The 25,721-nt window shown below is 44.6% G+C and overlaps 1 protein-coding gene across 3 annotated transcripts in view; it reads right to left on the minus strand.

Moving 5' to 3' along the window:
• The window catches only part of SGPP2 (sphingosine-1-phosphate phosphatase 2), a 124,525-nt gene that overhangs the window by 56,687 nt on the left and 42,117 nt on the right, over window positions 1–25,721 (minus strand). For all 3 annotated transcript variants that reach the window (XM_027120286.1, XM_027120266.1, XM_027120277.1), the window contains exon 2: window positions 21,734–21,892. Coding sequence is in view for 2 of the 3 variants with exons in the window: in XM_027120266.1 (XP_026976067.1) it covers window positions 21,734–21,892 (159 nt within the window). In the remaining variant the exon portion in view is untranslated. The remainder of the gene's footprint in view (window positions 1–21,733; window positions 21,893–25,721) is intronic.

A 25,721-nucleotide genomic window follows, 5' to 3' on the forward strand; every position in this document is an offset into this window, starting at 1 on the left:
CTCACTTGGGAAAGTAATGGGCCCTGGTCTGAGATTTAACCTCCCTCCTGGGAAGCGTATAAACCTTGTGACAATCTCTTCTGCATGGCCGTGAAGTTCAGGTGGAGGCTCTCACAACTCGGGAATGAAACCTCTCAGCCAGAGGGCCCTGGAATTGAATTCCTCCTGTTGGTAACACATTTCTGACAAGCCAAGCTTCCGACATACACCTGGTCAGGCCCAAGGTGAGAGCTTACCATTCTCAGCTCTAGTCCAGGGCGCCAGCATCCTGATTCCTCAGCCTCCCTGCCAAGAGACCACTGGTCTAGTAAGCCCTATGACAGGGCCTGTTTGGGGTAAACTTAATGACATCGACTTTTAAAGTGCAACCAAAAAAAAAAAAAAAATGTAACTCACCACCTCCTGAAAGGAAAATATTCTAAAAACTAAGATTACAGTGCATTTGACAAGGGGTTGGAGACATGTAAATATTCTCTAGCCCATCATCTCCGAAAATCAAGTTTCCTTTTCATTTGGCTGCAATCATGTCTTTCCTCCGAAAGACTGTCTTTTTTTCTCCCCCCTTATCTCCTGTCTTTGCTGCTTCCTTCTCATCTTTGACACGGTATCTTCATTACAAGGTTTCTCCCAGGCAGAGAAGAATGGGTTCTCCTCCCCTGGAGTTAGATGACTGTCCTCCTGTAGAGCCAGTCTTTGAGCAGGAAGGGACAAGAGTGCCAGAGAATCCCCTTCCTGACGCCTGTTCACCGCAGGGAGCGAAGGAAGGAGGCTGGACCAACATAGGCGGAGTGCAGGGGGAGAGAGTAGGCCGCCATTGATTTTCCAGTCGGTCAGTGAGTGATTAACTCTAGCTATTAGGAGGGGCTGCTGATCACACCGTCAGCACCTCCCCAACAGGACTGTAACTGGGGCTATAACCTCCCCGTGACCCTTTGTAATGAGAGAAGCTTGACGTGAGCTGGCGAGCCTCAGCCTTCCGGGCCAACAGGCACCTCCATGCTCTTCTCTCGGAGCCCTTTCCTCTGCAATTTCCACATTCCACTGTCAGGCTGGGGTCCCTATGATGGTGAGCAATGCCAGCAATTTTACAGAACCGTTTGATGAGGTGGCTTTTACCAGATTTGAATCACAGCAAATGTTTGGTGTTAGAGTTGGAAAAGACCAACTCGAAGGTGGCTTTCCACTTAAAATCCAGCTGTGTTCTTAGAAGGTTTGCTTGCCGTTTAGACTGCTTGGGAACACTGGTTTCCAAATGAATACAGAAATCAATCACAAAGACGGCTGATACATTTGGAACATTCTAGATTTGCCATAAGCAATTTAAACGTGAGTTATCAGTAAATTATAAGTAAAACCAGCCCCATGTCCAAAAGCCACCTCCATGGAAAGGCCTTCCCTGGCCACCCTACCTAAGACAGCTGCCTCTCGCCACTCTGTCTGCATACCCTGCTTTTAGTTTTCTTCCTAGAACTCTACCCTGCCTGCACTTAGACTCTACATTTTATCAGCCTCATCTCCACCCCACGTGGACGCTCGGCCCAGAGTCTGGAACAGTGCCTGGCTCCGGCTCAGTTTTGGACCTTTGCCCTTTCTGCTTATCTCAGCCTGGAGCCTTGTCCCCCAACCCCTCAGCTGGCTGGCTGTTTTCATCCTTCAAAGCTTAAGGGAAACTAGCACCAAGTACCCTTTCTTGACCACCTTCTCTAAAGTAGGTCTCTGCTCTCAACCTGATGTATCTCAAACAACAGTCATATAATCCTTAATTTCTGTATTGATTTACTTGTTACTCTCTGTTTTGCCTACAAGTAAACCTCAGAAGAGCAGGATGGAGTCTGTCTTGTTCGTTGCTTAATCCCCAGCACTTAGCATAGTATTTCATAATAGGCCCTTGTCAGATGTTTCTTAAATGAACGAATGAAATTTAATAGTTGTTGCTCATCAATTACAAAATAAGAAAGAGACCTCAGGCTCTTTTAAAAAGGCTAATAAAATCTGCTTTCTGGTTCAAAGATCTCTTCACAGTTCAGAAACATATAGAATTACTACTTTCATACTGAAAAAACCTTGGTGAAATCTTCACCAAATTTGTGTCCTGAATTTCCATCAGGGCCACCGGGGAACCACTCAAGATGGGGGAAGAATTCCATTTTAAAAAGCTCTCTAGGGGCTTCCCTGGTGGCACAGTGGTTGAGAGTCCACCTGCCGATGCAGCGGGCGCGGGTTCGTGCCCCGGTCCGGGAGGATCCCACATGCCGCGTAGCGGCTGGGCCCGTGAGCCGTGGCCGCTGAGCCTGCGCGTCCGGAGCCTGTGCTCCGGGGCAGGAGAGGCCGCAGCTGTGAGAGGCCCGCGTACCGCAAAAAATAAATAAATAAAAAATAAAAAGCTCTCTAGGATGCTCCCTTAGCACTCTGTAGAATTTTCTAATGTATCTTTAGCACTCTGAACTGTAATTACTTCTTCACATCTGTTTCCTCTACGGGGACAGCTCTTAAATCCTCTTTGTAGAAACAGGCTTTATTTATTTTATTCAATAATTATTTATTGTGTTGCTACTACATGCCAGGTTCAAGGAACAATAAATAACCATCTAGTAGGGAATAGAGATACAAGGTTCAAGGTGGCTTATCTAGAGACAATGCCTTTGCTGACACTTGAAGCAGGTGAAGGCATGCAAGGCAGTAGCAACCGTAGGAAGGAAGTATAACGTAGAGCGTGGATATGTCTGCAGTGCAGGAACTGGCGTGGGAGTTGTCAGCAGTTCTGTGATTCCAGAGAAGAGAACAGATAGGAGGAAGGGTTAAAGGTAGATATTTTGGCAGAAGTCCAATTATGAAAGCCCTTATAGGTAATTTTAAGGTGCTTGGACATTAATATGTTCTAAAGAGTGGTTCATGGTCATACTTGCATCTGAGATAGGTCACTCTATATAAGTACCACACGCTATACCGATTGTGCCACTGCAGCTCCTGAGATAGGTCATTCTACATGCTGTGGGGAGGATGGATTTGAAGGTCATAAAATAGCTGGAAGATTCATTAGATGGTTAACATGAGCATGCAAAATAAAGATGATGCAGGCTTGAAGTGAGGGAATGTTTCCAGAATTGCTGGAAATCTAAAATTACAGGTGCCCCGTATAGACCAAAAATCTTTACTAAATGAATAAATGCACAAACTGTGGCTCCCTGGAGAATTACACTCTGTTTACTACTCCATCTGAGAAGTGAAGACCTAATGGACATGAACTGTTTTAAGTTGGTTGTCTTTATTTTGTAGCTTTTCTGTTTCATATCTTCCTGTGTGAAGGAAGATCATTCAGAAGTTTTGGTTTAAAAGTCCTGCTCTTTGGATATCCCAAGCTCATGAAAAAATTAGAAAAGTCACTTCTATTGGTAAACTTGGGACTTAACGGCTTGTAGCCAGTGTACAAAATACTATGGGACAAAAAAAAAAATACTATGGGACAACTACTTCAATACTATGTAAATCCTAGCATATAACTTCTAAGTTATACGCTAGAATATTTAGGACTGAAAAAATATTCTGTGCTACAGACCTGATCATACAACTGGTTAAATTAAGGTCCTTGAATTAACTGGTACACAAAGTAGAATACATATTTGATAGAGTTAATCAACAGCCTAGGTGTCCTAATAGAATTAAAACTGACTTTCCACGTATTATTTTAAAATGATATAGCACTCCTTAAAACCCGTATTTTTTGTGGACTATTTATTCCTTAGAAACAATAACAAAACAAGGTGACTGACTGGACACAGCTGAGAAGGAGGTACCTTACAGCAAATTCTCAACGTCTCTAGTTAATGCTGGGAAAGCCAGCTCTAAAATATATAAAGCGAAAGAGAATAAAAATAAATATTGGGGGGTGGAAGTTGCTTTTGTAGTTACATTTGAATATAGTTATCTCTGATGCTTGTGATTTGGAGCTATAACTACAAAGTTAGGAAATCACTTTGTGTTTGAGCAGCAATCTAGTCTCAAGTGTACGTGAAATACTAGCCTAAGCAAAATGACTCCTTTTCATTTTCTTTGTTTTTCAAATGGTGCTTTGGTTAGAGGAAGAATTCAAATGCCTTCCTGAAAGCTATTCTGCAATACAAAAGATTGTACGTTGCATAAAGGGAAGTAAACAGAGAGTAAATTTTGCTGCAAATGATGTTGGAAAGTGAGAACTGTAGTACAGCCACGTGGAGAGACTCCCAGGTTGAATTCTCCGCTTCCTTATTGTCTTTAACAAATAAAAACCAATCTGGATTCAGGCAAGGAGAGCTTTAGTTGAAAGGACTATTGCAACTGGGAGACCTGATCATAAGACCTGTGAGTGTTCAAAGACCGGGCAGAAAAGGGCTTTTCTTTTATAGGGAGGGATGACCAAGGCTGGAAAGATGTTTCCTGGGTGTGGGGAGGTGGATAGGACAGTAGATCAGAGCTTGTTTACCCTGAGGTCAGCTTATCCTCGGGAGGGGCTGTGTGCTGGCTGGGCGAGAATGGGTCAAAATTCAGGGGTCTGGCAATGGAGAGAAGCTTAACTCGAGTTTGGTCAAGTCTGGGTAGCAGATGTTTTGTCCAGATTGGCCAGTGGGGATGGAGTTCACATCATTTATAAGACAAAGAGTGGGAATTGGAGGGTCCATGACTGACCTTGTCACAGGTAAACAAGGGGGGGGGGGGGGGACCTGTAAGTCTTGTCTAAGTCACATGGGGAAGGATGGTTCCTTGCAGTAAATCATTCCTAGACCACAAAAGGGTGGGTGAATTATCTTCATGGTTTCTGTTTTCCAGGAGTACAGAAAGGGCCCTGGGAAAATTCAGCAGGGTCACCTTCTTTCTTTTATTTTTAAGCAAAGAGTGTATTTAGGGCTTTATCTAATCAGGTTTTGATTTGCAGGAGAAAATGTACATGTAAAAAGGGTGAAAGTACTTTAAGATAAACTCTGACAACGGCAAACCCCTTCAGGCTCTCAAACCATCAGCGACTCTTAGGCTGAGGGTGTCACCTCCAAATTGGCACTGGCCATCTACCTCTACAAGGATCAGATTATGAGCCACTGCAGCTGCTGACCTTCAACACCGCCTGAAAGGAGTTCAGGGTGGAGATCAGGAAGGAGGTACTCTGTGCTCTAGGAAAACTGGCAAAGACAGGTCTTCAGATAGTTAGATATTTTCAGAAGAAGATTTTATGAGCCCAATTCTTGCATCTCCTCGGATCTAGAAAAGCACTAAAATCCTTCATGGTGACGTCTGCGCCTTGTGACTACCAGTAAACTTCTGCAAAAAATATGTGCCTGATTGCATGTACTCCCCCTTCACCCAAATCACATATATATACTGACCTTCCCCCCACCTCTTGGGAGCAGTTTCTCAGAGCTGTCTGAAATGCTGTCTCCCGGGCTACAGTCCTCATTTTGCCCCAAATATAACTTAACTCACAACTCTCACATTGTGTATTTTTTTTTCAGTCGACAAGGGCCAGCTGAGCGAGAGCTGTCAGGGGCTTCCTGAGAAGCTGACACGAGGTAAAGCCAAGACTTCCAGCACTGAGTGAAAAGGAGCAAACTTTCCTTTAAAATTAAAAGAACCACCCCCCACCCCCCAAAGTGGTCCAGTCTTTCCTGAATGTTTAAATGTCTTTAAATCCTGCTCAGCTTTATGCAACATATCTTATGATGCTAGCTGTACAATTGTTTTCCTTTGAACTTTCATGAGGGGTGCATTTTCCCACCCACCAATATTCTCTCTAAATCTACCACCCACTGTCTAGCCTATTAGGCCCTTTTCAAAGATTCTTCATTTGCTTCAAAGAGAACCTTTACTTGAGGCTTGACACAGGATGATGAAGTAAGAAGAGAGCTGGAGTGAGAATGAGGTGGGTAATATTAATATCCCATCCTTAGTTTCATCTTATGTAAATGTAGATATTAATAGCTTACAAAAATGATGTTGGATTGAGATAAAAATGTTTGGAAGTGCTCTGCCCTCTGTGGAGTTGTATGTTTTTTAAAAACCTTATTTTTAGAAACAATGACTGACTCGTGGAACTTCTCTCTTATTTACATGCTCCTGACATCACATTTTAGATACAGATACGCTACAGAACCTACTTCTACAGAGTTACGTCCAGCTGTTCTTACAGTGGAGACGGAGCGCTGGTGTGAGACCAAATGCACCCTCATTATCACCTCACCATTTTAAAAGACAAGCACGTTTTCACATCAGACTTGGCTATGGTGCACCTATAAAACCAAGCAGGACCCTATGGGGCTCCTGGGCATGGGAGCCTTTCTGTTCAGCCTCCATGACCTGAGGCCAGCTAAAGGAGTGCATGCCCTGCACACACCCTAACTCTTCTCAGCAACCCCACCCTTGCACCACTGCTATAAGAATCCTCACCAAAGCCTTCCAGGTGGGGACACACAGTTTTCTGGGGCATGAACCCACGTGTCTCCCTTTGCCTGGCAAAGCAATTCTCTTCTACTTCACCCAAAACTTTGTCTCCGAGATTCGATTCGGCACTGGCGCACAGAGGTCGCACTTTCGGCATCAGCTAGAAGTAAATAGTTTAGGGATGGGATATTACATTGCTGGTGATAACTACTGAATTAGGCTCGGGGTTATAAGACCACCAAACAAAAAACTACAAGTGAAGACCTGAGTTTGAATCCGTAAAAATACAGGATTCAGAAGATGTTTTAGGAGACACCTTCAAAAGATTACTATGCTTGGGGTTTCCCTGGTGGTGCAGCGGTTGGGAGTCTGCCTGCCAATGCAGTGGACACGGGTTCGAGCCCTGGCCCGGGAAGATCCCACATGCCGCGGAGCGGCTGGGCCCATGCGCCACAACTGCTGAGCTCGAGCTCTGGAGCCCGCGAGCCACAACTACTGAAGCCCATGTGCCTAGAGCCCGTGCTCTGCAATGGGAGAGGCCACTGCAGTGAGAGGCCTGTGCACCGCGGCGAGGCGTGGCCCCCGCTCACTGCAACTGGAGAGAGCCCATGCACAGCAACAAAGACCCAACACAGCCAATGAATAAACAAACAAACAAACAAAATTATTTTTTTTTAAAAATTACTATGCTTGTCTTCTTGCTTGGATCAATGTCCAGTGTTTAAATATACAGTCTCAGAATTTCAGATTGCAAAGGATGGAAAATGTCCAGGTGACCACAAAGGAGTATTTAACATTGTCTAGGTTTGATTCAGGTGTCCCTTCACCTTGAGTTTTCTAGAACTTCCACCACAAAAACTCTGTTCCACTTACCAAGCACGTCCTATGCATGGCTCTGTATATTTTAATCTTAAAGATAACACACGAAAAAGGCTCTAGATGGTTTCACACCTGTTATAAATTTTCCTTAAAATATATTCCTCATGAATGTATATAAGGTTATACAAAATTAACATCCATAAGAGAGCTAGATAACAGATTAACACACGCTTAGACATCCTTTTAGGCATCTGAGATGTTTTAAATAAAGACAGGCACCTGGTTTTCTGAAACTCAGGCTCTTGACAAAGTTATAATGATTTAATCCTTTTCATGTGAAAGACACACCCTTTTGATTGCCCTGTAGGGGAAACAGTCTAGCATTCTTTGTAGATTAGTAGACTTTTTTTTTTTTTTTAAGCATAAAACCCAGTCTTACACATTTGAAAAGCTTTCTACAGTACAAATTCAGGTTTAAATTTCTGGATCCAGCCCCCAGTGGGTTAAAGTCTCAAAGAGCTTGTTTGGAACGCTCACCCAAGTGAATGAGCCCCTGATCCTTTTTTTTTTTTTAATGAATTCTCATAAAACAGCCCCATTGTGGTCTTTGTTGGCTAAAGAAAGCTGGAGAGCAGTTCAATCCATCGCCCTGTATCCATTCTTTCTGGCTAAATATTTTCCCCAATTACGTAGACAAATGCTGAAAACTCTTCAACTATTATTTCACATAACCCAGGTTTAAGAAGCCCTCGGGGCTTCCCTGGTGGCACAGTGGTTGGGAGTCCTCCTGTTGATGCAGGGGACGCGGGTTCGTGCCCCGGTCCGGGAAGATCCCACATGCCGCGGAGCAGCTGGGCCCGTGAGCCATGGCCGCTGAGCCTGCGCGTCCGGAGCCGCGACGGGAGGGGCCACAACAGTGAGAGGCCCGCGTACCGCAAAAACAAAACAAAAACAACAACAACAAAAAAGAAGCCCTCGTTGGGGCATGGTCAGGCTGGGAAGGGCTCCTGTCCAGTGGCAGCCTCTTTACAGGTGTGCCATGGATTGCAGAGTTAGTATTAAAACCAGAGTTTCATTTTCTCCTTTGACTAAACCTTCTATTATGGCCTAATAAAGAAATCAGCTCTCTTATTTCACTCATTTAGCCTTTATTTGCTGATCAGTGTTAGTTTAAAAGGAAGCCAGCTTACTGCTTCTCAGTTGCTAATTTCCAAGTTCGAGTTTCTGGAAAAACTGTGTCCCAACCCCTAGAGTCGAATTGCTACGTATTTGAAAAACATTTTCAAATCGAAACATTTTTTTCCCTTCTGATTTCAGTGCCTGTAAATGCCAGAAGAAATTTAATTTTAAGAGGAATAAAAACATAACATCTTTTTCTAGTTAAATTGGAGCATATGCAATGCAAACAATGGATTTTTACGTGTACACACACGTTACCGGGTCCAAGCTCGCTCTGCTCGCCGCACGACAGGCCAATAAATCAGAGACGAGGTGTTGAGGCAGGGAAGACGACTTTATTCGGAAAGCCTGCAGACCGAGAAGATGGCAGACTAAAGGCTCAAAATAACCGTCTTATCAGGGTTTGGATGCCAGTTTCTTTTATAGCACAGAGAGGCGGAGGAGATGAAGGAGTGAAGTAAAAAGGCCATAAGTTTTGCAAATATCCCCTGGAATGGCCAGCCTCGGGGAGGGGGTGTGTTAATTTCTTTCTTGCAGCCATCCACAGGTGGACAGGATCCGGATGCTTCCCTGAACAAAGGCACTTTGGTTTAACATTCAGGCGGAGGGGCAGGGTTCCCCAAGGCAGGCCATTATGTATAGACAGTATCCTTTTAGTGAACAAAAGCGACAGGAAGCAAACGCTAAAGTAAAAGAAACAAATCCGATATGTAGTCAGATTTGGCTCTTCCTTGTTACACACACACACACACACACACACACACGCACACACACGCGCGCGCGCGCGCGCGCGCTCTCACACTTAATGTTTGCAGCCCTTAACCCTCATCAAACCCTCCCTCCCTTGGTACGCATTTGCAGGGTCAAGTGATTTCTAGCGATTCAGATCTGGTGGGCCCAACGAAGGGTCTCAAGACTTTTTTCAGAGAATCACTAACTAGTGTTCCTCATGGGGACCCCAAGAAAACTGGTAGGAGCCAACCCACGGTGTGTGGAGGTCACGTGGGGGAAACTATAGGGCCAGATGCATTGTTGAAGCTGGAGCATATGATTAAAAAGACAGAATATCGTAAAAAAAAATTACCATCAATATTTATATAATCATAAAACTTTCAAAATAAAAGAGGTCATTTTGTTCAACTCCACATTTCAGAGATGGTCAAACTGAGGCCAGAGATAAAAGAAAAATCAGCCAAGTGACATTTATCTTTTTTTTTTTTTTTTTTGCGGTACGCGGGCCGCTCACTGTTGTGGCCTCTTCCGTTGCGGAGCACAGGCTCCGGACGCGCAGGCTCAGCGGCCATGGCTCACGGGCCCAGCCGCTCCGCGGCATCTGGGATCTTCCCGGACCAGGGCACAAACCCGCGTCCCCTGCATCGGCAGGCGGACTCTCAACCACTGCGCCACCAGGGAAGCCCTATCTTTTTTTTTAATTAATTATTTTTGACTGCGTTGAGTCTTCGTTGCTGCTTGTGGGCTTTCTCTAGTTGCGGTGAGCGGGGGCTACTCTTCATTGCAGTGTGTGGGCTTCTCACTGCGGTGGCTTCTCTTGTTGCAGAGCGCGGGCTCTAGGCGCGCGGGCTTCAGCAGTTGTGGCACACGGGCTCAGTAGCTGTGGTGTACGGGCTTAGTTGCTCTGTGGCATGTGGGACCTTCTCAGACTAGGGATCGAACCCGTGTCCTCTGCATTGGCAGGCGGATTCTCAACCACTGTGTCACCAGGGAAGTCCCACTTGGCTAATTATTAAGTAACTCTGGACTAACTGATTACCCACCTGTATCAGCCAGCAGTTATGAGCCCATCCCAGCTTGGCCATCTCCCCCAACTACAAGGCGTCTCCCTCTATTTCACTAAAACATATACTATGTAAAATAGAGGCAGAACAATTCTCACTTGGATTAGAATCCCAATCTTCTAATTCATAAGGTAACGAAACTATCCTTTGATTCAATGATTTCTTTCAGGTTAAAAGATTCGTGAGTCACCCCTGTTTCATTCCCCTCTTTTTCTTAGGTATGCACCATGAACCCCAAGTCATGTTTAATGTTCTATCAAACCATTTATCACAAAGTATCATATAAACTGTGTCCTGTGATCAAACAGTGCATAGATAGACAGGCAGGCAAATTGATGGAAAAGGGGAATCACCCTCAAATAAATGTGGTAGGATTTAGGGAACTTTTTCTTTTCTCAATTTTTTATTAACACAGTTCACTACTTGTAAAATGAAAAATAAACTTAATTGGGCATGTTTAATACACAAAAAAGCTCGACTATACTTAACACCATTAAGGAAAATGGCTACTGAGGGCAGCGGTTCATAACCAGGATGCTGGCATCAGACAGTCACGGGCTCAGATCCCAAGTCTGCTCCCTACTGGCTGCACCAACCTGGCTGGCTTTCCACGCTCCTTCCTCACCTTTAAAATGACAGTAATAGTGCCTATGCCTCACGCCATAATGTTTACAGGGTCCACGGCCCCGAGTCCAGCACCCAGCTGGAACTCAGTAAGATGACTACGGCTGGCTGCACAGAGAGCCGCAGGCTGGCGCAGAGGCTCTGCTCACGTTTAGGATCTTTACAGTGTTATTTGTTCATAAGCAGTTAGACTGTGGCTCCTTGAAAATGATAGGTTCACTCCGCCTCACAGGGGACATAAGGTCACACGAGTTGGACTCAGCCCAGCGAGGAGAGCACTGGGGCTGGGCCTCGGGCACCACCAGGCCTGCTGCAAGAGGCAAGAGGCTAAAGTGAGAGGACACCCGAGGTCAGAGGTCAGCCTCAGTTTCCCAGCTTAACCCTCAGATGGCTGAGGCCCAGCTCCCCCCAAGCAAACACAAAGCCTCCCAGCCACCAGGCCCACTGAGGCCACTGGTGCAACAGGGCTGACTGGCGCCTGGTGGCAGCTGGGCCTGGAAGGAAAGGAATGGAGGTCAAGGCTGTAGTCTGCACTGGGGAGAAGGGGCTGCAGGGGGTGCACCTAGGGAAGCCCCAGGGCTGCCCTGGTGAAAGGAGAGGGAAGAAGAGAGGTGACCGCCATGAGGTTAACAAGACTGGGTTTGTCTACTACCTCTCTAGCTTCCAGAAAATTCCAGAGGCCAAAATACAGTATGGCCTCTCCAGCTGTAAATTGGTAGAGCACTTAGCTGGGAAAAACCTTTCCTTCCCCTTCTCAGCATAGGGGCCACTTCCAAATCCTATGCAAGAGCTGCTGAGGGGTGCAAGGCTCCACCCCCCTCCACCAGAGGTTCCTCAGGGAAGGATTGTCCCCATAGCGCAGATCCCTACCTCCTCGTGGGACAAAGGCCCTATCTTTTCCCTACTCCTCCTTTTCCACTCCTTTTCCTCCTTTCTGCTCTTTGCAGAACTGGATAAGGAAGTGGAACGTGGGCCTCGGCCCAACAAGCCTGCAGGGTCAGCAGGCAGCCTCATCAGGCCTTCCCCTACTCGCTGCCCCCAACAAAGTTACCAAAGCCCTTCTCCTCTCCCAGGTCCCTGTAATGCCCTGGCCGTCTGGGGAGGGAAAAGAGTCTGGGACACACAGTCTGACAAGCGAGGGGCGACACAAGGGACTACAGCAGAGAACTGCAGGACAAATGCCTGGGGAACCTATGACATGAGTCTCCTGCACATATAGGGCACTTGCTAACGAGGCTGTGATGATATATGGAGCTTTTCCAACCAAATAGGCCCAATCCAATTATTATCTTGAGTAACTGGGTTGGGGGAAAAAGAATTTAGCCATTTGAGGCAAGATGGTGCACTGGAAAGGAATGGATGGGGTTGGGAGACAGATGTACCTATTCTGCTTACTAGATGTGTCCCTTTGGATAAATCACTTAACTACTCTTTGGGTTTTAGTGTTCTCACCTGTGAAATGGGGTTCTTGTATGTAAAGCATCTGGCAGGTAGAGAAGGCTCAGAAGGCAGCTGCTGTGAGAATCACACCCATTCAAGAATGCAGCTTTGGGACTTACCTGGTAGCGCGGTGGTTAGGAATCCACCTGCCAACGCAGGGGACATGGGTTTGAGCCCTGGTCTGGGAAGATCCCACATGCCGCGGAGCAACTAAGCCTGTGCACCACAACTACTGAGCCTGTTCTCTAGAGCCCGAGAGCCACAACTACTGAGCCCATGTGCCACAACTACTGAAGTCTGCGCTTCTAGAGCCCATGCTATACAACAAGAGAAGCCACTGCAATGAGAAGCCCGTGCACCGCAATGAAGAGTAGCCCCTGCTCACCGCAACTAGAGAAAGCCTGAGCGCAGCAACGAAGACCCAACACAGCCCAAAATTAATTAATTAATTAATTATTTTGAAAAAGGGGCTTCCCTGGTGGCGCAGTGGTTGAGAGTCTGCCTGCCGATGCAGGGGACGCGGGTTCGTGCCCCGGTCCGGGAAGATCCCACATGCCGCAGAGCGGCTGGGCCCGCGCGTCCGGAGCCTGTGCTCCGCAACAGGAGAGGCCATGGCAGTGAGAGGCCCTCGAATCGCAAAAAAAAAAAAAAAAAAAACAACAAAAAAAGAAAGAATGCAGCTTTGCAAATGGAATTGATTGGTTAAAAAAACAGAGCACTGTTAAGATTTTATTTGAAAATTTCCTCTGAAAGAAAGGCCCCTGTGGCCTATTGATTAGCTCATTTTTCCTTCCCTTTGTTTTACAAATGAATGGGAGAGAATCTGGGACAAGGTCCAGTCCAGAGGGTGCTTTGTAAAGACCCCCTAGGGACTGATTCGCCTGCAGGCAGTTGGGGAGGCAGCCTCAGGCCTGGTCCTAGACTCCAGCTGAATTCAGAAAGTGAACTGAGGCTCTGCCCTGCCGGATGTGCCTTGGTTTCTGGTCTGCATATAACTTGGCAAAGACTATTTGTTTTTCTTGATAAGACATTAAAAGCTACGATAAAACCAAAGGGAGAGGAGAAAGACTAACTGCATATCCAAACTGTATGAAATGATTAATTTTTTTTGTTTGCATTGTCTTAGCAGATTCAAACTAATTTCATCCTAAAGATATCCTGCCTCCAGGCTCCTGGTGTCTCGAACATTCTCATACCTAGCTAAGCTTGAAAGTAATCACACATCCTGAGATAAATTAAGTGAAGCATTTAGAAGTGATGCTCAGGGGTGAGAGTCAGGGGCACTGGTCTCTGTGTGGGAGGATTACAATTCTGCTCAATCAAAACCAAACCAAACCCAAAACCAGCATTGAAAGTCTTAGGGGGTTGAAAATCGGGACAGTAGTGAGGGTGGGGTGGCAGAAGAGTTAGGGAAAATTGTGGGCACATTCTCCAGTCATCATCAAAAACGGGGGGAGGGGCAGATCATTTTTCAGGTAATGATGGTGATAATCAGAGAGATCAAATCTGTTGAGTCCAGTTTTCAAGGTGGTTGTTTTTTTAAAAGCTACACTAAACCCAAAACATTTCCTTGTTGTGTTTTAAAACCAAATCAATACAGTTTGCATAACAAGCACCCTAGAGACGTTTACTTAATATTTAACTAAGGCTAAATGACAAGGTTCTACTTCAGAGGAACTGGGCAGAATCTCTGACACCTAATTCCATTTCATTCAGTGACCATTGTTGAATACTTCTCAAGACTCATTAATCTCGAGCAAGAACCAACTTAACAAGCAGGGCAATCTTTTGAAGTGAATGGTGGTAGTGGTTTAAACAGAGAATTAGGAGATAATCACATTAAAAGTCATCTTTTGGCACTAAAATTGACCCCTGTCTAAGGGTTGTGAATTACAGGGATGGGGCAGGCTGTTTTGCACTCCTCTCTTACCCAGTCTCAGAGACTCCCCTGTGACACAGCCAGATGGCAGCCTGCCCACATCCAAAGAGACACCACTGCATTTAGACATGTTAATCATAAAGCTACCTCTTAACCGATTTGTGGAACTGTTTATAAGATACCCTAGACTCTGCTGCAGTTAGACACTAGATCACAGGCACAATTTAAATATAAATTTGAGTTCCACTTTATAATGTAGATATCAGCTAGCTAGCTTTCAATAACCAGAACGTGAGAGATGTAAAATCCATCATTTAAACTCAAGCTCTCCAACACGAGTTAATTTGACTTGCAAGAGTAGGAACGGAAGGACCTGCCAAGAGGAATCTTCTGCTGTTATGACTTCCTTATCGCCGGGATTCTGAGTGTACATAAAAATGCAATCTACAGTCACCAAGCAATTCAGCATTTCCTTTTAAAGCGTTCCTTTGATCGTGTTGAACACAAAACAGCAGACTACCTAACAAATATTTAGCAGTGGATTTGATAGGCATTTCTAATGTACTGTCTAATATTGAGGGGTTCCCAGCACAAAACGTGTAAAACCGCATTAGCATTTGGTCTGCAAAAGCGATAACAGGCCTTTTTTTTTATGTTATCCTGCCCAGCATTTACTCTTTTCCTTCTTACTCCATGCCATGGATGCATCTCTTAAGTGTCACATAGCGAACATATAAAGAAGAGTCAGGACCATGCTATATGCCTCCAAAGATTCTCTAGCTGGTCCTTTCATTTTGAAGCTAGGGATGCCACAGGCCAGAATCATGAAGTGGCTTGAGCAAGGTTTCACTGCTACGATTATAGTCCAAGTCTCTTGATGTTTCAACCTGGCCCATGGCTCTGTGCCCCAGTTGTCTATCGCCGCCAACACAGCTGCTTGGACGAAATACAGTCAACATACGCACTGACCCCGAGATGGATGGAGTTGTGCTACACAGTGAGCTGGGTCAGACTGTCTTGGAACTCTGAACTAAAAGACAGGAAGTTACCAGCTGGCAACAGGAGGTAAAGAAGCAGATCCTGGAGCAAGTGCTTAATTGTAGCAGAAACCTAGCTGTTCAGTGGCATCAGCTCCTGGGAGGTTCTGGCTCCTATGGGATTCCTTGTCACCTTACAGCAAATCCCCCTTTCCTGAGCTAGTTTGAGTGGAAACCAAAAAAACACCCTATAAACATCAGCCTCCTGTTCCTTTCATCGTATTTCAGGATCAGGAACCTCTGACCAAACCTCAAAGCTGCTGATAGAGGTAGAAGCAGCCCCCCTCCCCCTGACATGAACACTCCTTGCTTCCATTCAAGGAGATCATCAAAAGCCATACATTAAAATGGATTGAGGGGACTTTAAAAAAACAAACAAACAAACCCCACGAATTATCAGAAGAGAGATTAACCCTGCCCAGAAACTCTCAGAAACAACCAGATCTTCAACACTCAAGAAGTTTGCATAGGATGACCATTACTTAAAAATAACCACACATGGGTTAGAATGGTGGAGAATGTATCCTTCGGTGTTAGGTAAAAGAAGTGTTTACAAATGGGGAAAAAAGACAAGGAAAAACTCCAAGACAAATTGAAACCTTCCTGGAGTTTAGGCAGCAAGTATCAGGTTTTCTGGGCTTCCCTGGTGGCGCAGTGGTTGAGAGTCCGCCTGCCGATCCAGGGACACCGTTTCGTGCCCCAGTCTGGGAAGATCCCACATGCCGTAGAGCAGCTGGGCCCGTGAGCCATGGCCGCTGAGCCTGTGCATCCAGAGCCTGTGCTCCGCAACGGGAGAGGCCCCAACAGTGAGAGGCCCGCGTACGGGGGGGAAAAAAATCAGGTTTTCTAAGGGCTGGTTGCTTCTGAGTAAGCTATTTTGTGGCCAGGGAAACTGCAGGCCAAAGATTAAGTGCCTGAAGATGGGAGTCCCAAATTCAAATTAAAGGGGCCAGGGAGGTCACGAAAGGTAGGGCAACAAGGAGTGGTGAGGTCTGCGCCTAAAACTAAAGTGAACACCCAAAATAAAAGCACTGAGATTCAATTTTAAGGGATTTTCTTAGGTCACTATTGCTGATACCATCAACTTACATACCATTTCTCAAAATCTTAAATTTCTAAAAATCTTATATATAAAGGCACATTGCCTCTGAGACATGGAAGATCAATAGTTGAATATTTTACGTTAACAACTGCTGAAAAGCAATTAAAAACTTAAAGCCGGGCTTCCCTGGTGGCGCAGTGGTTGAGAGTCTGCCTGCCAATGCAGGGGACGCGGGTTCGTGCACCGGCCCGGGAAGATCCCACATGCCGCGGAGCGGCTGGGCCCGTGAGCCATGGCTGCCGAGCCTGTGCGTCCGGAGCCTGTGCTCCGCAACGGGAGAGGCCACAACAGTGAGAGGCCCGCGTACCACGAAAAAAAAAAAAAAAAAAAACAACAAAACTTAAAGCCCTTTAAAAATACACTCAAAAGACAGACACAAGAGTTAACACAAATGGCTGAAAAGTCTGAAGAATATTTTCATTTTCACTAAAAATATATGAACATTAATGGAGTTACCATTTTTCATCAGTTTAATCAGCAATGATTGAAAAAATGAGAACACACAAAGGTTATGAGGAAGAGTCAAAAGGAGTACTCTCACACAGCTGATCAGGGGTACGGATAGCAAACAACATTCCTAGGAATACAATTTAGCAACATGCATCACTACCCTTAATGATTCTATCAATACCATGTGTCAGGAGGTTTCCTCTCTTAGGAATAAGCCTATTCTTCCCTAGCGAATAATGTCATTTCATTTTAAATTAGTCAAGACAAAGTTGAAAGACAAATTCATGGCGCAACTTTAGGCATTCATCTCTTATTCTATCTGTATTCCCCCTAACTTTGATTTTACCTACATTTCCCATTTTTTCTTGCATCTCATCTTGAATGCCATGCAAGATCTGTGAAAAGAGGCAGGATGTAAGTATCATAAGAATAGAGAAGATGAGCCTCCCATGGACCAGTTGTGGTATCAATATTTGCATTATTTTACAAAATGGAGAATAACTTTATTTAGCAAAAAGTGAGATTTTTGCCTCATGTTACAAAACTGAACACGATGCAGTTTCAATGAAATTGCCTCTAACCTTTTTAGGACACAAGCAGTACTATTTTCTTTTTTGGTGGGGCTGTCACCACACCACAGTGGAAGCCAGGAGATCAGATAATCACTCCGTTGGGCAGTGACGCCCTGTGAAGCACTATCTGTAACATCTCTTCATGAGCATCTAATGAATAACCATTCATGGCCTTTTCTGTCCCAAGGTCGAAGATTCTATTGAATCCAAAGACAGGTTAAAAACCTTGATAAGTGACAGAAGAAAATACCTCACTGATGTTTTTCAGCTAATTAAAAAAAAGCTTATCTAACTTGTCTGGGATAAGATACCTTTGACTTGTCAAGAAGGGCCTATAGAAGACACTTAAGTAGTAGATAGAGTTAATAAACGCCATACAGGCAAACCTGAAATACAATCATAGCAAATATGCAATGGAAGAGAACCTTGGGCAAGTCATTTTAACGCTTGAAGCTGAGTGGCGGCCCTCTCTAGCACAAGAGGCCTTAGGGGACAGGATCAAATCCACTTAATCCAAAGTGATCCCCTCTACATGTCAGTTTCCTAATCTGTAAAACTGGCAATAATCACTTCTCAGGATTGCTGGCAGGATTAAATTAGGTGAAATATGTAAAGCGTTATTGCACTGAGTGGCATGTATAGTAAGTCCTCAACATATAATATGGCTTATTATTATTTGAAGTATTACTATCCCAATCTATAAAATGATACCAACCCATTGTTACGAAGATCAAACAATGAACACAGATGCCAACAAAAGCAATGGGAGGTGCAACAGACAACAGGAACAATTATGACTGTGATGAGAAAACAGTTAATATGACCATAAATTCTGCTAAGCTACTTCAGACAGTATGAGTCACCCCTAATATAAAAAATTATTTTTAAAAGCAATAAAACCTGTTGAGACTTCATCCAATGACAATTGTCGAATTAATATGAAATTTGTCAAGAGGTTTGGCACTCTTGGACACAGCTGCCTTCCAAAGGATTTTGGGTGAGAAAAGATGTTTAAAGCTAGGGGACTTCAAATTCTGCCCCTTATATAATTAACATTTCTTCACCCTCACCCCTTAAAGAGGCAGCCACTAATTTAGGGATATCCCTTACAGGAGACAGGCTGCCTCAGCAGGAAGCTGATTGCCCAAAAGAATCTCACCCGTCTCCACCCCTCCTTCCCTCCCAACTGCCAACACCATCAGGAATTTTCCTTCCCTCCACCCACTTTCATCACTGGAGCCAAACCAAGCCTCTCTCATTATTATCTATCTCCGCAGCAGAGCACAAAGCAAACACCTTCCCACCTCTGAACTCTCCCCCACCCACCCCAGCCTCTACCTCTCTCCCTCTGCCCCTTCTTCCTTCCCTCCCTCCATCCCCGCCTTGGACCGGCCACTATTCCCTCCACCGGAACTGCCAGGAATGCACACACTGCTTCACTGATACGAATTACATACCTCTCTGCATGGGGGCCTTTTGGACCTGGCCATGCAACCATTTCTGAAAGCAAATAGCACATCGCCAAAGCTCAGGACAAACTGCATAGTCAAAGCTTGCTCTTTCCTCTCTCAGGTAAAGACTTTATTTGTCCACTCTCTGACAAAAGACTGGTAATTCTACCTCAAATGGAAAATCTTTTGAGCCCTTTGAAATGAGGACTCCAAAGCGAAAAATAACAGCCCATAATGACAATCTGAGTCCCCTAACCACTGCCTCCCATCAGGTCTAAAGATCTTCCCGGCCCCTCAGGAAAAGTTTTCCACCCTCAGTGGGCAAGATAATTGGCCTTGAGCTGACTGTACACAGTATAAGATATTCCCAGGTTACTAGAAGTATTTTGCATCATTTGCCCCACTTGACAACCATAAAAGTTGGATATATATATATATATTTTTTTGGTATCTCAGAAAATAAATGACAGGAAAAGAAGCTCAAGCACCACGGGTCTTGGGTGCATTTTCACATCCTAAGAACAGAAGGATTGCACCCCACTCCCTGTCTCTCCTCCCCCAGCTCCTCCCGTGGACATCACCACCCTGCAGGAACGGAAGCCGCTTGCAGAGGGAGCGGAACTGCACTAATGCTCGTCTTTTGCAAGATGCCTATGCTTTTGCAGATTCTCGTTGGATCACACTTTTAGACAGAAGCTAGATTTCAGAAGAGGGCTGGAAGGGAGACAGGGATGGAGAAAGGAAAAAGTGGCGTGCAGTTTGAGAGAGAAAAGGAGCAAATAGGAAGAATTCGGGGCCAAATAATCTTAACCATAAACCCGAGGGACCTTAGCTGTTCTTCAAGGCCAGAGGCTTCAAACCAAGCCTCGGAAGTTCAGACTTCAAGGATTCTTTGTTCAATTTGCATATAGAGCTTTTAAAAATGTAAGCCCTACATTTAAAGATTTCACATGACAAAGAGATCTGACCACACCAGCCTGTCTTTCCTCTCTCAGGCACAGGTGGAGGTAAGGGGTAGCCACTCCCAATGCCGCAGGTGCCCCACCCAGCACTTCACTGCTTTATTCCTCTGCCCTGCCTTTTAAGACATCTGCACTTATGCCTCTTGATCAAGGCCCCTCTCACTTGTTCTACAAATGAGAAAAATAAAAGCACCAGGGGTGCAGCCACGACTTCTAAGAGCAGAGCAGCCCGAGAATCCCAGCTTCTTTAGATATGACAGGCACTTTTTTTATTTTTTTAACTGAAGTAGAGTTGATTTACAATGTTGTGTTAGAATTTCTACTGTACAGCAAAGTGATTCAGTTATACACATATATATTTTTTCATATTCTTTTCCATTATGGTTTCTCACAGGATGTTGAATACAGTTCCCTGTGCTATACAGTAGGACCTTGCTGTTTATCCATCCTGTGTATACTAGTTTATATCTGTTAATTCTAAACTCCCAGTCCTTCCCTCTGCTCCCTGCCCCCCACACTGGCAATCACAAGTCCGTTCTCTATGTCTGCCAGTCTGTCTCTGTTTCGTAGAGAGGTTCATGCATAAAGAAGACGTGGTACATATATAAAATGGAATACCACTCAGCCATGAAAAAGAAAGAATGCCATTTGCAGCAACATGGATGCAGCTGGAGATTATCATACTAAGTTGAAGTCAGTCAGAATGAGAAAGACGAATATCATATGGTATCACTTATATGTGGAAACTAAAATATTTCTTGACCAGGCACTTCTGAAGCTGTTTTCAGAGCAGAATCTTGAGTCAGGGAAACAGCCATGCTGGCAACCTTGTCCCTGAAGCCCCCTCTCCCGGCTAAACCATCTTTGACCTAAGAATTGGTTGATCTTTAAGACTCTTTTGCCTTCTTGGACTCATCACCACGTGTTAGCACGCTTATGGAGACTTGCAGAGTCCTCGCCTGCACCAGGCCATACCCTATGTGTCTTCATGATGATTCTGGGAGATGTGCATTAACACCATTTTACAGGCTCAGGACAAGGGCACACGGACAAGCACAGTGGCTGAGCTGCACTTGAACTCAGGCCTACCTGATCCCAGGGTCCGGATGCTGGCAGCAGGCCTTGCTGCCTTGCAAATAACCACCATCTCCCCCAGTTTTAAAAAGAAAAAAAAATCAGGGACTTCTCTGGTGGTCCAGTGGTAAAGAATCCACCTTACAATGCAGGGGACGCGGGTTCGATCCCTGGGCGGGGAATTAAGATCCCACACGCCACCGGGCAGCTAAGCCCACACACCACAACTACTAAGCTCTCGCGCCTCAACTAGAGAGTCTGCATGCCGCCAACTACAGAGCTCACCTGCCCTGGAGCCTGCGCACCACAACCAGAGAAGAGAAAACCTGCACGTCACAACTAAAGAGAGGCCTGCATGCCTCAACAAAGGCACCGCGTGCCGCAACTAAGACCCGATGCGGCGCAAAAAATCAATTAAATAAATAAAAATCAGAACTTATTGATCCTGAACAAAGTTCAACGATAGGGTCCCAAACAAAACATCAGAAGGGGCTCCACCTCTCCACCCAGAATTATCATTGGGCTTTCGTGTGTACGCCAGCTGCCCGCATGATACAACAAGCTTCCTCAGAGAAGTTGCCCTGCCTTATATGCTTCTGTGTATCCAATAGACATGGGGTCGTTACACTTAACACCACTAGGAATTATTAGTCAACAGCTCCTGTTTCTGATCAAATTTTACGAAAAGGGGTTTCTTGGGAGGAAGCATTTTATGTCCCTTCATGGATTCTCAGAAAGGTCCTTTTCCTGCACATCATCTCTTCCTCTCTCATAGTCTTATTCATGCACAGCTTTTAAATCTTTCCTTCCATTTTCCCAAAGTAAACCAGGTAAAAATTCAACTCTAAGTGATTTTTAATAAAGAGCATATATGCAGAGTACTTGAATCCCAAAGCAGGTAGTTGTTGTAGAATACTGGTTCATAAGTAATAATAATACTTACAACCCATATTATGGTCAGTCTTCTGGACAAATAAGGATCAATATTCCAGTGAGTGAACGGAAGGAATGTGATGTAGAACACTTCTTGTCCCAAAGCGGCTGAAAATCTGAATAGGTAATAGTAGAAATAATTCTTCACAATGTACTTCTGTACATAAGCCTGAAAGACAAAAGTTAGAAGACTCTGTGAGTTCATTGAACAGGTCACTATAAGGCAAGTTTTAAAAACCTCTATCTAAGGACTTCCCTAGTGGTCCAGTGGTTAAGACTCCATGCTCTCAATGCAGGGGGACCTGGGTTTGATTCCTAGTCAGGGAACTAGATCCCGCATGCATGCTGCAAATGAAACAGTCCCCCATGCCGCAACTAAGACCCAGCGAAGCCAAATAAATAAATAAATATGTAAAAATAAATTAAAAAAATAAGAACCTCTACCTAGGGATTTCCTTGGCCGTCCAAAGACTCCTTGCTTCTACTGCAGGGGGTGTTGGTTCCATCCCTAGTCGGGGGAACTAAGATCCCACGTGCCCCAAGATATGGCCCCCAAAACCCCCGAACAAACAAAACAAAAAAACCCTCTATCTACGATTCACAGGGTTTCAATTGCCAAGATGCTACCTCCTCTCCCCTTGTGTAATTACAGTATCAGTACTAGCAGCCTACAGTGTTACTGAACATCTATCAACCCCCAGGTGCCTACACAAACACAGATGATGTTAATTCTTCATAAAATTAAATTAGTAACACCCAAGACAGAAATATCAGGGAAAGACACAAAAAAACCCAAATCTTTCTCCTGTGTCCACAGAGGGCTAGAAACTCACGGGAGGTGAACTCTGCTAGCACACTGTGTGGGTCTATGAGTGTGGTAGGCAGGAGAATGTCCCCAAAGATGTCTACCTCCTCATCCTTAGAATCTGCGAAGATGTTACCTTACACGGCAAAAGGGGCTCTGCAGATATGATTAATGATTTCGAGATTGAGGGGTTACCCTGGGTTATGTAGGTGGCTTCAATGGAATCACAAAGATCTTTAACTAATAGAAGGAGGTGGAAGAGTCAAGAGGCAGAAAGTGATTTGAAGATGGAGGAAGGAGCCATGAGTCAAGGGATGCCGGCGCCTCTAGAAGCCAGAAAAAGTGAGGAAAAGGATCCTCTCCTTGGGGCTCCAGAAGGAACACAGCTCTGCTGACACCTTGATTTCAGCCAGATGAGAACCATTTTGGACTTCTGACCATATATTTTGCATCCACAGAATAAACACGTGTTGTTTTAAGCCACTAAGTTCGTGGTAATTTGTTGCAGCAACAAGAGATTAACTAACATGAAGACTTTAGAAAAATCGCTTGCAGTTAAATGTTTGTAATTTACCTTTTAAATGGGATTCGTCAAGTCGGCCCACTACAGTGATAGTGCAAGAAACACAGCAAGTGGGCACGGGCCTGCTAAAAATGCACTCCCATTTTCTATCATCCTTCTCCATCCTGTTATCCTGGTAGTAGGCAGGAAGGAAAAAAGAAAAAGACTTATGTCGACACTGCCCTCGGCTCCAGAGGCATATCTGGATTCGTGTAAACCAGTCACGGTTAAGTTCAAACATTCAGCCTCAAGCCAAGCAGCGCATGGCACTACCTGGGAGGAAGATGCTAGTCAGAGTGAGCATACAACGTAAGCCAGAAGTCCATCTCTCTACTGGGATGAACGTTACTTCTAAGTGAATTCAAAGGAGAAAGAACGGATCCATCGTAAAGTGGAAAGACAATAATGCACAAAATGAATTAAATAAGGAAGGGTATAGTTCTACCTCTCTGCCAAGATACTATGGTTAGATGTGCAAAACAAGGTCAAGGGACTGAATGAATAAACGACAAACTCCTCCCTCCCTCCTTCTCCCTGTGTCTCATTACCTAATGCGAGGACTAATCTCTGCAGATTCTGTTTTATAAACATGCATCCAACAGGCTTGACCTTGGGGCAAATCCTGTGAAGCGACCTTTTTTACGTAAAAATTAGTTATTTTAAGGCACCAGCTGTCAGGTACACTTGGTAATCTGTCCTGCTTTGAAGCTTTATGAGGAAAACTTTGGCCAAACTTTGACAAGGGTCAAACCCCTCCCTCGTGTCATTTCATGGTACCCAAGTGTTATATGACATTATAAATATTCAGCAACAACCATTCTCTACCCTAGAAACTTAACTGAGACCAAGTTCAATATTTTCATCCTAGTAAATAATCGAAAAAACTGGCATGGATGACAGCAAACTGCTTTAGTGTTACACATTACTAACTAATCTCTTTAGGCATACCTTTTACATTCTCTTAGGAACTCTCTTTCTTTAATTTTTAGGAACGCTCTATTTTTTCTTTTTTTCAGTAGAGAGCTAAATATTCTCTAAATCTTCTTTCGAAACAAAAAGCAAAGGTGAAGTTAAAAATATCAACGTGTATAGGGCAGCCAAAGGAGCTTTTAGATAACATCTCTGTATATGTAATTAAATAGGTTGAGAGCCAATATTTTCTTCCAAATTCTTCAGAATTATATGTACTGTAAATAAAGTAGTTAAGTACTTGTCTTTTCAGGACAATAATCTAAGTTCCCCTTGTAGGAAATCTCAGTGGGTATCACTTCAATGTATCTTTGTAAATAAGAATTTCAGTTTCAGGGTATGTGTTGGTCGCACCGGGAACAGTTAGAGGGAAAAGAAACCGGGGTTAGAAATAGAAATGGCAGGTAAAGTGAATGGCAGAGAGAAGAGGAGATAAAACAGAGACGGGAAACCGAATCCCGGAACAAAAACATCCATCAATACATTCTGTAGAACTGGTCGTGCCCAAGGAGCTGACATCCCAGGCAGTGGAGCCGTGTTTCTGCAGCACAGACTCAGGAGTCAGTCATTAGCAGCTAATTTTTAGACAAAAGATCAGGAAAAGCATTCAGGTGAGTGGAGGTGCTACATTCAGGTGAGTGGAGAGGAGTTACTTTTAGAAATAAAATACCTCTTAGTATACCAATCACCTGCCTCAAAGCCAAAGAAATTTCTGGTAAACAAGGGATGATAAGATGGAAATTACCCAGATAGCCATTATTACTAACTGCAAAATGTCACTGATATTCTCATTTGTCTATTTGATTTCCTGGTTTCTTTTCTTGAAAGTGAAAAAGGAAAACGGTTTTGCAGGTGGGGATAAAAAATATGATCTCAGTCTCCCAATGCCATCTTTCCCTTTTGGTCACAAATTTCTCAAATGCACATTCTCCTAAAATGGGGTTTTCGGTAACTTAAGGTTTGGGTGGGAGAACAGCTGCTCTATTGTGCAGATACAAGAGTATTCCCTGTTCTCTGCAAGGCTGCCTTCAATGCATAACTAAGTCATGACCGAAAGGGAGCAGTACAGATTTACCGCAAGATGAAGACAAAGAACGCTGAGAATATATGACGCCTTGACTTAGGTCTGCCCCGAAACACGTGAACAGTGTTTAGTTTTCCAAGTGCACACAGAGGAGTCCTAAATGCAAAGGAAATATGGCCAGGTCAGCACCACTGGCTGGAATAAGGGCAGACCCAGACAGAAAAGAAGCCAATGCCTAGCACACTTGGTAGCTGACCCAGCTTTTGAGCTGTCAAAGGAGGAGTACAAGAAATAGCTTTTAGGACTTCCCTGGCGGCGCAGTGGTTAAGAATCCACCTGCCAATGCAAGGGACGCGGGTTTGAGCCCTGGCCTGGGAAAATTCCACATGCCGCGGAGCAACTAATCCCTGTGCACCACAACTACTGAGCCTGCGCTCTACAGCCCACGAGCCACAACTACTGAAGCCCACGCACCTAGAGCCAGTGCTCCGCAACAAGAGAAGCCACCACAATGAAAAGCCTGCGCACCTCAACGAAGTGTTAACACCTGCTCACCACAACTAGAGAAAGCCCACACACAGCAACGAAGACCCAACGCAGTCGAAAAATTAAATAAATTTATGAAAAGAAAAAAAAAA

The sequence above is a fragment of the Aethalodelphis obliquidens genome, unplaced genomic scaffold (assembly GCF_003676395.1).
Source record: "Aethalodelphis obliquidens isolate GAN/ISIS:26980383/991018 unplaced genomic scaffold, ASM367639v1 scaffold2, whole genome shotgun sequence".
In the NCBI taxonomy this organism is placed as follows: domain Eukaryota; kingdom Metazoa; phylum Chordata; class Mammalia; order Artiodactyla; family Delphinidae; genus Aethalodelphis; species Aethalodelphis obliquidens.